Source organism: Zophobas morio, unplaced genomic scaffold (assembly GCF_036711695.1).
Source record: "Zophobas morio isolate AGI-343-1 ecotype UQ-CSIRO unplaced genomic scaffold, CSIRO_AGI_Zmor_V1 ptg000005l, whole genome shotgun sequence".
In the NCBI taxonomy this organism is placed as follows: Eukaryota; Metazoa; Arthropoda; class Insecta; order Coleoptera; family Tenebrionidae; genus Zophobas; species Zophobas morio.
In genome coordinates, this window is record NW_026972110.1 from 15,172,687 (window position 1) to 15,184,986 (window position 12,300).

General features: G+C 35.1%; 2 protein-coding genes across 3 annotated transcripts in view; both read left to right on the forward strand.

The window, feature by feature from the left end:
* LOC135122833 (carboxypeptidase N subunit 2-like) overlaps positions 1-4,017 on the forward strand; it is an 84,911-nt gene extending 80,894 nt beyond the window's left edge. For both annotated transcript variants that reach the window (XM_064047283.1, XM_064047282.1), the window contains exon 3: positions 1,217-4,017. In XM_064047283.1, coding sequence (XP_063903353.1) covers positions 1,217-2,731 — 1,515 coding nt within the window. In that variant the 3' untranslated portion in view covers positions 2,732-4,017. The remainder of the gene's footprint in view (positions 1-1,216) is intronic.
* A 2,784-nt stretch (positions 4,018-6,801) lies between these two features.
* LOC135119968 (mitochondrial fission 1 protein) lies at positions 6,802-8,003 on the forward strand. The gene is made up of 3 exons (XM_064044336.1): positions 6,802-6,938; positions 7,051-7,309; positions 7,359-8,003. The coding sequence occupies exons 1-3, from the start codon at positions 6,894-6,896 to the stop codon at positions 7,508-7,510; spliced, it is 456 nt and encodes a 151-aa protein (XP_063900406.1). The 5' UTR covers positions 6,802-6,893; the 3' UTR covers positions 7,511-8,003.
* Positions 8,004-12,300: the final 4,297 nt, after the last annotated feature.

Sequence of the window (12,300 nt, forward strand, 5' to 3'; positions counted from 1 at the left end):
CCAATTATATTCGTTATTTCCAATTGTCACTAACGAGACCGTTTTATGGATTATTGTTCTGTAGAGGCGACACGTTGCGACTCCTGTATCTGATCTAAAATTTGAATAATTTGCGACAAATCGCGGTGTTACAATATTGCTGTGCGATAACCGCAAATATGTACCAATTATACCACAGGAAATGTTGGCTCGCTTTGATATTATCACGGCAGGATTTATATTCAATCCTGCTACGCTCTCTTCGGAAAACTTTACAAATAGAGAGAAAATAGTTCAGTTTGAAACTCACAAACACCAGACACCATTAACATAAAACATAACAATGAGAAAAATCAGCAATACTGTTCTAAATGCTTCAGCTAGAGAGATCAAATTGATATTCCGGTAGGTAGAGTTTAAACTTCTAGAGTTCAAAAGAAACTGAACACAATTGCAATTCAAGATCGAATAGTGATAAAGATAAAAATAAACAGAGCAAAAGATTATGTTGTCAAATTAATCAATGATTACAATATCGTTTTGATTGAAACTTGTTGAATTAGGTAGTTAAATCTGGTGTTCCGCCAGGATCCGTCTTCGGACCTATGTTTATAACAGCATTAATGATCTAAATTTAATTATAATTGGGAACTGCAATTGTGCTTAGAGTCACTTTGGATACATAAGTAGTCTTTGAAGCGCATGTTACCAAACTGTATAAAGGAATTTCGTTCGTGTTATAGCAGGATTAGGTTATAGGGATGACTGCAGAGAATGATTTAAACGTCTCAATATTATGACAGTTCCATCAACTTATATTGATTACTGTTTAATGTACGTCAGACTTAATGCAAAGAATTTAAATCTTACAAACATAAACATGACACTCGACATATGGCTTCTTTCAAACTTCCAAAGACTAATGAGCACCAAAACTGCGCTATTATTATTGTAGCATCAGTAAAAGAATAACCCGAACGTAGTTTTTTAAAGAAGAAAAGGATGCGAAGCCTCAACATCTCTTCATCGTCGCGTCGCCCGACGACATGGCGTGCCTATGAAAATAAAAACCCAAGTAAAAACTATCCAATTTCCTTCGCGTGTTCAGCCGTAATTCTCCCACCGCTTATTTTACTTCCGAAATTCCAAAAACTTTATATTAAATGCATGTCGCATAATCAAAAAACCGTCGACAAATTGCCTGCTGCACATAATTAATTCTCTTTTTTTGTTCCAGCTACTGGTTTTGCACCTGCTACTTTTGGGCCTATTCGTAACACCAATTACTGCGATGAGCAGCGTCGGCTGTCCCATCGGATGCGTCTGCAACGACGAAACTTTCGTCGTCCTGTGTGAAAGGAACAAACTGGACGTACTACCAATTACTTTGAATCCAGCCATCCAGAGACTCGTCCTGAGAAACAATAAAATAAAAACTGTGGACGCCGCTTTCCAGTTTTATAAAGACTTGCAATACGTGGACTTGTCTAGTAATCACTTAGTGAATATCCCGACGAAGAGTTTCATGTATCAAGAGAAACTGCAAGAACTCCATTTGAACAAGAACAAGTTGTCGTCGATCAACAACAAGACCTTCCAGGGTTTAAAATCGTTGACTGTGTTAAATTTGAGGGAAAATTTTCTGGAGGAGCTACCTCAAGGCCTATTCTCTATAATGCCGAAACTAGAAGAACTGAATCTGGGTCAGAATAGAATCTCGAAAATTGATTCCCTAGCCTTTGATGGTTTAACGGCTTTACGTGTGCTGTATCTCGACGATAATGTATTAAGTGCAGTGCCAACATCGTCTTTCTCGGTTCTGGGAAGTTTAGCGGAACTACATGTAGGGCTAAACGCGTTTTCAGTCTTACCAGATGACGCTTTCAAGGGTCTCGGGAAACTTTCAGTTCTGGACTTGAGCAGCGCGGGACTCTCAAACATAAGCTTACACGCTTTTCGAGGTCTAAACGGATTGAGAAACCTAAATCTAGTCGACAACAAGCTACAGCGCATACCCACCACGCAATTAAGTCACCTTGTCCGATTAGAGGAACTATCTATAGGTCAAAACGAGTTCATCTCAATCGAAAAGAACTCTTTCAAAGGATTGAGCAATTTGAGAAAGTTAGACATAACCGGTGCCCCTAACTTACAAAAGATAGAAAAGGGTGCTTTTAGTGATAACCTGAATCTAGAATTCATCGTACTAGCCAGCAACAAGAAACTAGAAGAATTGGAAGACGGTGCTCTTGTCGGTTTGCCAAATTTGAAACACTTGGTTTTGAAGGATAACGCGTTTAAGGCACTTTCTGAGTCCATGGTCTCTTGGAACGAGCTGCGCTCGTTGGAAATGACGGACAACCCCATCTTCTGCGATTGCCATCTACTGTGGTTGAGCAACTTGATCTCGGTGAAGAATTTGAGCAACGTTCAGTGTTCGATGCCTCTTGCTCTGCGCGAACGCCCCTTGAGAACTCTCACTCCTGACGACTTGGGGTGCTCTTTTCGTGATCCTCGACAGCAGGCCATTTTGGTGACTTTATGCGTGAGTGCGGTGGTTCTGTTGGGCGGTTTGGGCTTGTTTCTCTTCCGGTATCGTCAGAGGGTTCGCGAAGCTCTGAAGGACTACAAGTGGAACAAGAGGGCAATCAGCAGGAAAGAGCACGAGTACCAGAAGACGTTCTCTGACGATGATTACATTGTCCGTTCCGCTCAGCAGGGCATCAAGCCGATACCGGTGACGGAATTGTAGCTAGAGCTAAGCGCGCCGCCCTCAGGGGTTTTCTGTTTGGACGGAGGCGAGGGCAGGCGTGCTAGAGCTCCGCGCGGGCCGGGGGGCACTCTCCCAGTCACAGGCTTTACCTACATCACCGGCGACTCGTGCAGGGCTCACTCCTTGAGGACCCTGAACTCGGACAGCAGGAACGGATTTCCGCGATGTCATAGGGACGTCTACCAACATTAGCCGAGGACTATGAGCGTTTTTACAATTTTTCAGCAATAAATGAATCCATTCCAAAATGTGATTTACGAAATACATAGACTGTACAGTAGGTTTTAAGTATATTTTTCTCGATGTCTGACATGTCACGGCCTGTTTTACGAGGGACCATAACGCGGCAGCTTTGGAAGACTCATAAAGCAGGTTATAGTATGGACATACAAATCAATTAAGGGGTGACGCTACCATTTGTCGTGTTCAATATTTGTATGTCTATCCGCTACATTCACATTGTAATTCCAGTGTGCGAAACTGTTCTATATCCCAGTGTCTGGACACGTGAATTATGATGAAACGAAGAGAGTGATGTCTATCATATGATACATACAATGATCTAAGAATAAAAGAATGTGATATTTAATGACTGCACACGTTTAGATGCCGGTTAGGTGTACATAATGGGAGAACTCGGTGGTAGTTATATTTTAACGGTTCGAAAATTCCCCTGATTGTGTTCAAAAGCCACTACATTTTTGATACGTAAAAAGTTCTCGATTACCCGTGGGTTTAAATGTTGCGGTCATACAAATAACACACCAGATTTGATATTTTCAACTTACGTGAAAATATTTAAATCGATGTACATACATGTACCATGCAATATTTCTATATATTTTGTATATATTCTAAATTTTAGAGATGTAGAAGAGTATTTATTAATTTTCTATTGTGTGATCGATTTTACGAATAAGAAGAGGAAATATTGCATTCCAAAAGCTGAGTTATTTTGTGAGTGATTGTGACCGTTTTATGTAAACGAAACCAGTAAATTAATTAAATGCCAATAGATTAATTTCCACAAGTCTTTAAGCGTACATTCTCCAGATTTTGTATACAAAATTGTGTAGTGCTGAACACAATTCATGAACTAGTCATAGTTAAATTATTATACCTAGACAGAGAGTGAATGTTTTTTGTAATTTTGTGTGTAAAAACAAAGTGCATTTTATATTGTAAATAAACATAGTGTTTTGTACATATTGACTCTAACCTTAACTATCAATATTTACAATAAATAAACTATTTCAGATCTTTAACGGAAGTTTTTATGTAAATTAGTTATAGAAAGAAAAATAAATCAACGCCCTACAATTCCACGATTATATCGTCATGTTTATTCAGAATATTCAGATTACTTTTCATGAAAGTTGAACGCATACTTTTGTTGCTGGAATAACCCGTCCCGTAAGAGTTCTTATTTAAACTTGTTCAAAACTTCGTGCTTTATATTAGTTTGAAATTCATATTTATTCTTTGGAATAGTCTAATAAATATTTAAAGAGTTCATAGACATACCTATGTTGCACTAAATAAATATGTCATATACGTTACTACACAGGATCGCAGACTATAATCAAAAAGTTTCATCCTGAAGTCGATTAGAACTAATACAAAAGTTTGTTAACTCAGGGAGTTACCTTTAACAAAAAGTATATGAGTAAAATCGTCATTAGAATTACGTAGGTAGTTTGATATTTTTAAATCTAGACAAATTATTGAATTAGAGATCATTGTGTACCATAAGTTTGGTAAAATTCGCAAGTAGTACGTAAATTTACCCTACAATTTAAAAGGTATTCTAAAGAATGTACAAAAAAACACAGGTAAGTAAAGTAAAATTTAAAATCTTATTAAATTTAAATCAGTGAATCTGGTAGTCGTGATTTATTTCTAATGCTTCATTTAAAAACTTGATAACTTCTTTGAGTAGAAGAAATTAACTTTTTTTTACGTGGAACTTATTGTTATTAGAAATATGTCTTAATATCAACAGACACCAATAAATATATATTTTGAATTTGTTGTCACAAACCTGTGTTTTAAAAGGAATTTGTATGAGAGATGTCATAGCAGTTTCTCTGTAAAACTGGAATTTATTGACGTTGAATTGGAGTAAACAATGTAACTGATTAAGAAATTTAAAAAATATAAAAACCGATCGTTCTAATACGATTTAACCGCAATAATGTAAATATTTATATAAAACACGTGTTGGAAATTCACTCTTACCTAAGTTAATTATATTTTCACACTTCATAATTTCTCACTCGAGACTTAAAACACTTCATTAGTGGCATTTAACTAGTCTTAAATATTGATCTATTTTGAGCGAAAGGATTCCAAAGTTAAATTAAAATATCATCGTGGGTTAGAAAACAGGAATGCTTAAATATGTTCTTACAAATTTAATAACTTCTTACAGCTTGAATTTGAAAATTTATTCTAGAATTATTATTTTGATTTTGATCCTAATGAAGATGTATGTGTCTATTTCATTTGGTTCATATGTACTTTACTTTATGTGAATTAATATATAATTTGACATCACGTAAAGTCCTTGTTGTTTAAAATTCTTGATAGAGTGTGGCATAATGAGAGCTTGCGTATGTCCTCGCTTCCTTTGATTCCTTTTTCTTTCAAACATCTGTAAAGTACCTACTGCAAATACCCCTTCTGGTGTGAAGCACAATCTATATCGCAGGCCTTACATTTTTCGTCAAAATTATTTAATCACTGTTTTAGAACTGCCTAAAGATCTGTCTGGAGAATGTCTGGAGTTTAGGTATTTAGATACCTAGAGAACAATTAAAAACTCACTTAATTTTTGAAAGTTTGTCTTTACCCGTTGCATTTTCAGATTAAACTTTCGAATTAACGGTAATTTGACAAGACGAAAATTTTGTCTCGGTATATTAGCTCTAATATATACCTAGTAACACTAATAATAATAATAATAACGTCACTGCAATTACGTAGTTTCAAGAAAATTACCTCATCGTTTCAGATATTACTTTTTCCCAGAACCCCTGTGCAATAGTTCTAAAAATGAAAAAATACGACCGAAGTATAAGCAATATCTCATCTTAAAAGCTCATTTATCCTTAAGATTTTACTTTTATTACTTTTTGATAGTGAATTTTTTACTACCACTTAAATTTTTCCATTTTCATGCAGCTGTACATCATAACATTAATATCAATATCGAAACATGTTCCTGAAGCAGCGGTTCTATAACAAAAAAAACTCCATAGATGACCAATCACTGCTAATACAGTAGGAATGGTGGAAAAAGTACTACAAACTCTTGACCACGCTTTTTATGAGTATTTTGACCCCAATGCTTCAAAGTTCGCCATACCGTGAGCCATGCGTTACAGCCTGCTGAAGGACAATACGCTCACCACTGTATTTTTGTTTGTAAATAACACCTACAAGATCGAAGCTTTTTAGCGAGACGCCAGCTGGGTTTAAAAGTCATTAAAACGTTTTACGAACGTGGTGCATCCAAAATTTTTTACGCAGTGTTGTCATGGAAATATATTTTTTTTATTGAAGCAAAAGGAACATCTCAGAATCGTCGATGAAAATATAATTCCCCATAGCAACATTAAAATAATGACCGGAAAAAATGTAATTTGATAATAAATATTGACGTCAAAAGGTCACTTTTTTATATTCCACAAAAAATTGCTTTTACATGTCGTATTAAAATAAAACAATGATGCGTATGTAAATCCTGTGCGGAAAAGTGATCCAGTTTGTTCTGGAACTCTTTACAGTTACCGGTAGATAAAAAAATTGTACGTTTTAGAGCGACACCTAGTGGTGCCTCAACAAAGCTAACACGCTCCTCATGACACTTCCCTCAATTTTGTTATTAATACCAAATTTTGTCATGTATACATTGTGCATTTAGTTTGATTTAGTATAACAAATTAGATGTTAACACTTGTTTAAATTAAAAGGAATGATATTTCAACGTCGTACAGATTTCTATTCCCTAATTGTACGAATGTAGTAAAGAGGTCGCTACAGTTACTAATGTATTGAAGTTTTCACACTGTCATTAAATGCGCTTTTCATTCGACATCACTTTGTTTTTCTGGAAGAAAATCTGTAAGTGACTGTGAACATGTCTGGAGTTTTAACAGAGACAGTAGAACCCGGTGATTTAAAAGTAAGTTTTTGAAAAAAATACTTCATTAACAATGACATTACATTGTAATCGCATTTTCCTCTAAATTGAGAGGTGAGTCATAAATATAATGAAAATGTAACACTGATTACAGAAATTTGAGAAAATTTATCATGAACAATTGTATAAGAACGATGTCACACCTAAAGCTCAGTTTGAATACGCCTGGTGTCTAGTACGGAGCAAGTATCCAGCTGACATACAAAAGGGCATAATTCTATTGGAAGATCTTTACAAAACACATGAGGAAGGGCAGAGAGACTACCTTTACTACTTGGCAATTGGAACTGCAAGACTGAAAGAGTACACGAAAGCTTTGAATTATGTCAGGTCATTCCTGCTCATTGAGCCAGGTGAGGGTAATCACAAAACCAAAATAGTTGTATTGACAGTGGCATGTAGGTAATCAACAAGTCATCGGTCTCCAACAAACGATAAAGAAGAAAATGGAAAAAGAAGGTTTAGTTGGAATGGCAATGGCTGGAGGTGTTGTCTTAGCTGTTGGTGCGATAGTTGGGGTAGGAATGGCTATTGCAAGCAAAGTTAAGTCTTAGTGCTTCCCACATATCAAGTGTGATGATAGTGTTACCATTTTTTACATATACCAAATTGCCTTTTTCCTTGAGTTAACTATGTTTGTTACATTGATTGCATAAAAAGTTATTACATTTCATTTTGTTCTGTTTTCTTTTATTGCAATGTATTGTTCAGTTATGGTTAAAGCTTAAGTTATATATATCATTGTGTCAAATAAAATTGCTGTAGAGTGTTGTAAAAAATTATTTTTGTACACTTTTCTACTTTATTTATATGTTTAGCACACATCTGTTTAAAAATTTTAGCACAAGAAGTAAATGTCAACACGAAATAAATACAGGCCATATCTTTATAACACTTAAAATATTTACTTCTTGACGTAGTAGACTGTAAAATTATATGAGTCTGATATGTATAGATATCTAATAGTTTTGTAGGTTTTATTTAATGGTAAAATATTTAATTTTTAATCACTGTAAATTGCTATGTATAAATAAAGGTTTGTCTAAATGTGTCTCCATCACTAAGTAAGTATTAGTGACCAAAGTCCACTAATATGTTCTAATATTTCCAAAGTAGTTAAATTTAACAGCAATTTTGCGATAACCGTAACGATTTTTGTTTTAAGTGTAAATATAAGAGGTAGATTATTCAACCACAGTTAAAAGAGCAAGTTATGGCATATCTAAAGCCAAATTTACATCAAAAAATAGTCCACCGTCGAGTAGAGTTTAAAAACATCCAGCAGATCAGTATACTGTGATAACCCAAATATCCAAATCCAAATAAAATTTTAAAAACCCCGAAAAATACAAAAATTCGCGTTGAACTGTGATCGTCAACAAAATTGGAATCCTTACGTTGTGTGTTTTTTTTATGGCGATATGCGTTCAAATGCAAAATGGAGTCAAGCCCTCAAGGTTGGAATAGCGACCCTAAATCGTCCACAGTATATGGAGATCAAAAATGGTTTATTGCTCCATTCTGACAAAAAAAGAAAAACAAAGGTGTGACCAAGTGCACTTTGGGTAGTAGGTTGTAGACCCCATAGTTCTCAGTTACAAAAAAACTGCCTAGCTTTCGAAATGAAATCAAATCAAACGTTCCGAATCAATGCAAATATTTGAATTTTACAAGTTAAAAAAAGGGAAATCTAAACTAAAGCAACTGGATGCAAGTACACAAGTTATTACGAATGTGTGACGATAAATTTAAATTATGGCAGTCAAGAACTCAGCAGACGAGCGGAATTTCAGTTCCTCGTCGTAGTCTGTCACTCTTCCTTGGTCTCTAGACAGATATAACACATACTCCACATTTCTGTGTCCAAAAACCTGCCGCATATTATACTCTTTACCCGGTCTGCCCAAACTAGCCAGCTATTGCGCCGACGCTGGTTTCCCCATGAAGTTTCAATTCAAGATCTAGTTGGGCAATGACAAACCCACAGAAGTTAACTAGAAACCGTGTGTTCCGCTTTCGCCACACAAACTTATTGTATATGTAGTTATATTTTTTCATAAATTAACAACAATACTTTTAACACTTTAAAATCTTTCTCATCAACAATTATGATTAATCTTTTTCTCCTCACTTTCTGTCACTCATCATTAGGACTTCAATTGGACACTATTTATTCATTTTTGACTAGCCTAAATATCTGACGCATTGCACTTCAAATATGTATACTACTCCGTTTCAAACCACTAAAAGCCTATTATCGTATTTTTTTGCAAGGCTATAACATATATGGACTTTTTGATTTTTTTTAACTATTTTTACGGTAATTAGCATCCGAAAGTCTATCAGACTCATCTGTTTATTTTAATACCGGTTTTTCATTGCAGGCCTGTGCCTTTAAGTACGCTTACGGTAAGATTAATTTTTCTTTAAACAGTGACTTTTTTATGAAAATACAAACTAAACTTAACCCAGATACCCTTAATGCTCACCACGTGGTTGCACTCATACCAATATTTCAAATCGGGACACCACAGCATTACGATTATTAAATTGGCAACGTAAGTTTCAGGGAACGATAAAACTGATATCACCATATATCTATTACTCTGGATATGTGGATATAGGATACTTCTGTGTTTATGAAGAATGCGTTTGTCTAGCCAACATTATTAGATACAGAATTCAGATAAGTTGGGAATTAATACAAGGGCAAAAATACGACATACATAAGTACATAACAAATTATCATCCTTATAAAAGTAGTAATATTTCGTGTCAGGTTTTTTGCTTCCAACGGTTGTTTGTTTCTAAGGTAGTCATCTGACGTCATAGTCATAAATCATAACAAACATACTGGAATACTAGAAATACATGTTTGCTGACGACATACTTAGTTATTGATCTAGAAGGTGGGTTAAAAAAGCTCTGCATAGATTCCTATTTTACTTTCACGAGTTTTATTAAAGGGATTACAAGATGTCGCCTCATCTAGTTTCCGTAAACGAAACTAGATCTAGGGGAAAAGGTAAATGATAGAGATATTTGTCTTTCTCCTTATTTTCGTGCATAAATTCTAGTAACACTTGTAACGCTTGCTCTAATTAAAACATATAGGATCCACATACGGTGCCAGCAAAAAAATGGTAGAACGAAAAGTTCCCAAAAATATTATGCCAGGATTTTTGTAGAAAATAAATACTGCGAAAGAAATTATAATGTCAAGTTACAAATTTCTGTAATGCAAGACAATTAAATGTCAGTCTTTTTCGATTCGTGTTTAGGGTCATACGTTTCTTGTAACTGAAATTTTAATGAACATTTAAATAATTTTAAGTATTACGTATTACAGAGTAGATACATTATACTCCTACTAAATAAATACATATAAGAAGTTGAACTTCACGTGAAAACACTCTCCTAAATATGTAAAGATGAAAGCCACATTCAATAATAAGATTAATCGCATAATTCGCATATAAAAATAAAATTACATAATAGAATAAAATAATAGTGTGATAACTGATAACCCAAACATCCTGCCTTAAATTGACATGTGAAAAAAAAAAATAAAGTCCACGAAAAATTCAAGAGAACAAAATTTTCACACAACTCTATGCAGCTGTAGCGGCACCGGAGCGCTATTAGAGTATGGCGATTAAACTATATCAATTTCGTTTTAGAGCACAGCTAATCCATAGGGGGCGTTGTAGAACGAGCGGAGTTTGGGGCTCCTCGTCGTAGCTGTTCTCCCTCCACGACGGTGATTCTATTCTATTGCAAAGCACGGACGCCCAAGAAACGTGCCTAGACTAGCAGGCCGTTACGGTCGTAAACTCGTGGTTGGGTCTCGACTATTGAGCCAAGTCGACAGCGTCACGTCATCTCGACCGCTCCTGACTTCTATCCTAAATCTGACAGCTCGACAAGGAACCGCGCACTCCACTTCCGCCAAGTGTTATTGTATTATTTAACTTCAATTCCATTTAAATGTTCAATTTCTATAATTCTGACATTAAACTACAACTGAACAAGTGTTAAAGTTCAAAAAGAGCAATAAACTACATTCAAATTCGGCACACACTCTCGCGAAAATTTAAACAGCAAATAATAATTGCTATTTGAGAATAAGATTGGACATCAGATAATTTATAGCATGGAAACGTTCATAACAAATTATTTACATGATCAAAACTAGCAAAGATTAAAATAAAAGATTTGGTGTGAAGTAAAACTTGTGTAAACAAAAAAAAAAAAAAATTACGTGAAGTTAGAAACTGCCGGGCATGAAAATTTACGTTCAATTTAAATTATACAGCAAAGAAAATTATTGAGGCTGAAATTGTGAGATAGAGAAAAATTGTATGAGGTGAAAAATTGCAAAGCTAACAAAATTACATGAGGTCAATATTTTATGTCCAATCGAGTTACTGGTTAATTTTTAAAAGTGAAATTATTCAGCTGCATTGTGAGCCATCGTTTTACATTCCCCTAACAAACAAAAAACAAATATAGCAGGCAATCTGGAGGTTCAAAATGGCGTCGGACGAATGCGTCAAAAATTATGTCTCTCAGAAATGTGATCAATCCTGTGGCGTTGTGCAAATAATGGTCTAAAGCAAAGGAATAAAATGCATGTCCCACGTGACCCACAATGTTGTCAACTTGTTCAATGAGATTTTACAGTTCAAACATGTGCTCGGTTTAAAGATACTCTTTCAACATGGCCCCTGTCAGAACAAAGAATTTACCTGATGTTAAATTATGCCACACTTTATCAACGGTTCAGACAAAGAAATTACATTATGTTAAATGATGCCTTGATCCAAGTGATTGGTTACTTATAACAATTAGCTTTGAGAGTTTATATCGTGAACTGTCCTCAGCTTATTCCAAACAAAACACATGATAAATAAACAACATAAAATGTCTCCGGCGTTGCGAGAAAAGCTTCTCGGTGATGTAATTTTTCACGTTGCGCGAAAATGTATCTCGGTGATATACCTTTCCACGTTGCGAGAAAATATCTCGGTGATGTGATGATAATATGACGATAATAACGATGATAACTGCCTAAAAGGAAAAATGTATAATCCCCCGTACCTCAGTCCACGATATTATGAATTCTACCGTACCTTCACGGTCTTTTTCCCAGAGTGGGGCACCGTTAGGTTGATTAACTGCCGGAAATGAACGATTATCAAAATTGCGTGAGTAATTAAGAAGTGTTATAATGTAACATTTAAATATAAGCATCCAGAAACCTGATTCATAATTCGGTAAACAAAGAATGAGTGACTAAGTGAATTTCATGAAATCTCCTAGCAAGTGTTTATCTAAACAAATT

What these genes read in the sequence shown, in the direction of transcription:
- LOC135119968 (XM_064044336.1), top strand. Translation starts at nt 6,894, where the DNA reads ATGTCTGGAGTTTTAACAGAGACAGTAGAACCCGGTGATTTAAAA. An exon ending in TAGAACCCGGTGATTTAAAA is followed by an intron (nt 6,939 to 7,050) that starts GTAAGTTTTTGA and finishes CACTGATTACAG; the next exon opens with AAATTTGAGAAAATTTATCA. An exon ending in ATTCCTGCTCATTGAGCCAG is followed by an intron (nt 7,310 to 7,358) that starts GTGAGGGTAATC and finishes AGTGGCATGTAG; the next exon opens with GTAATCAACAAGTCATCGGT.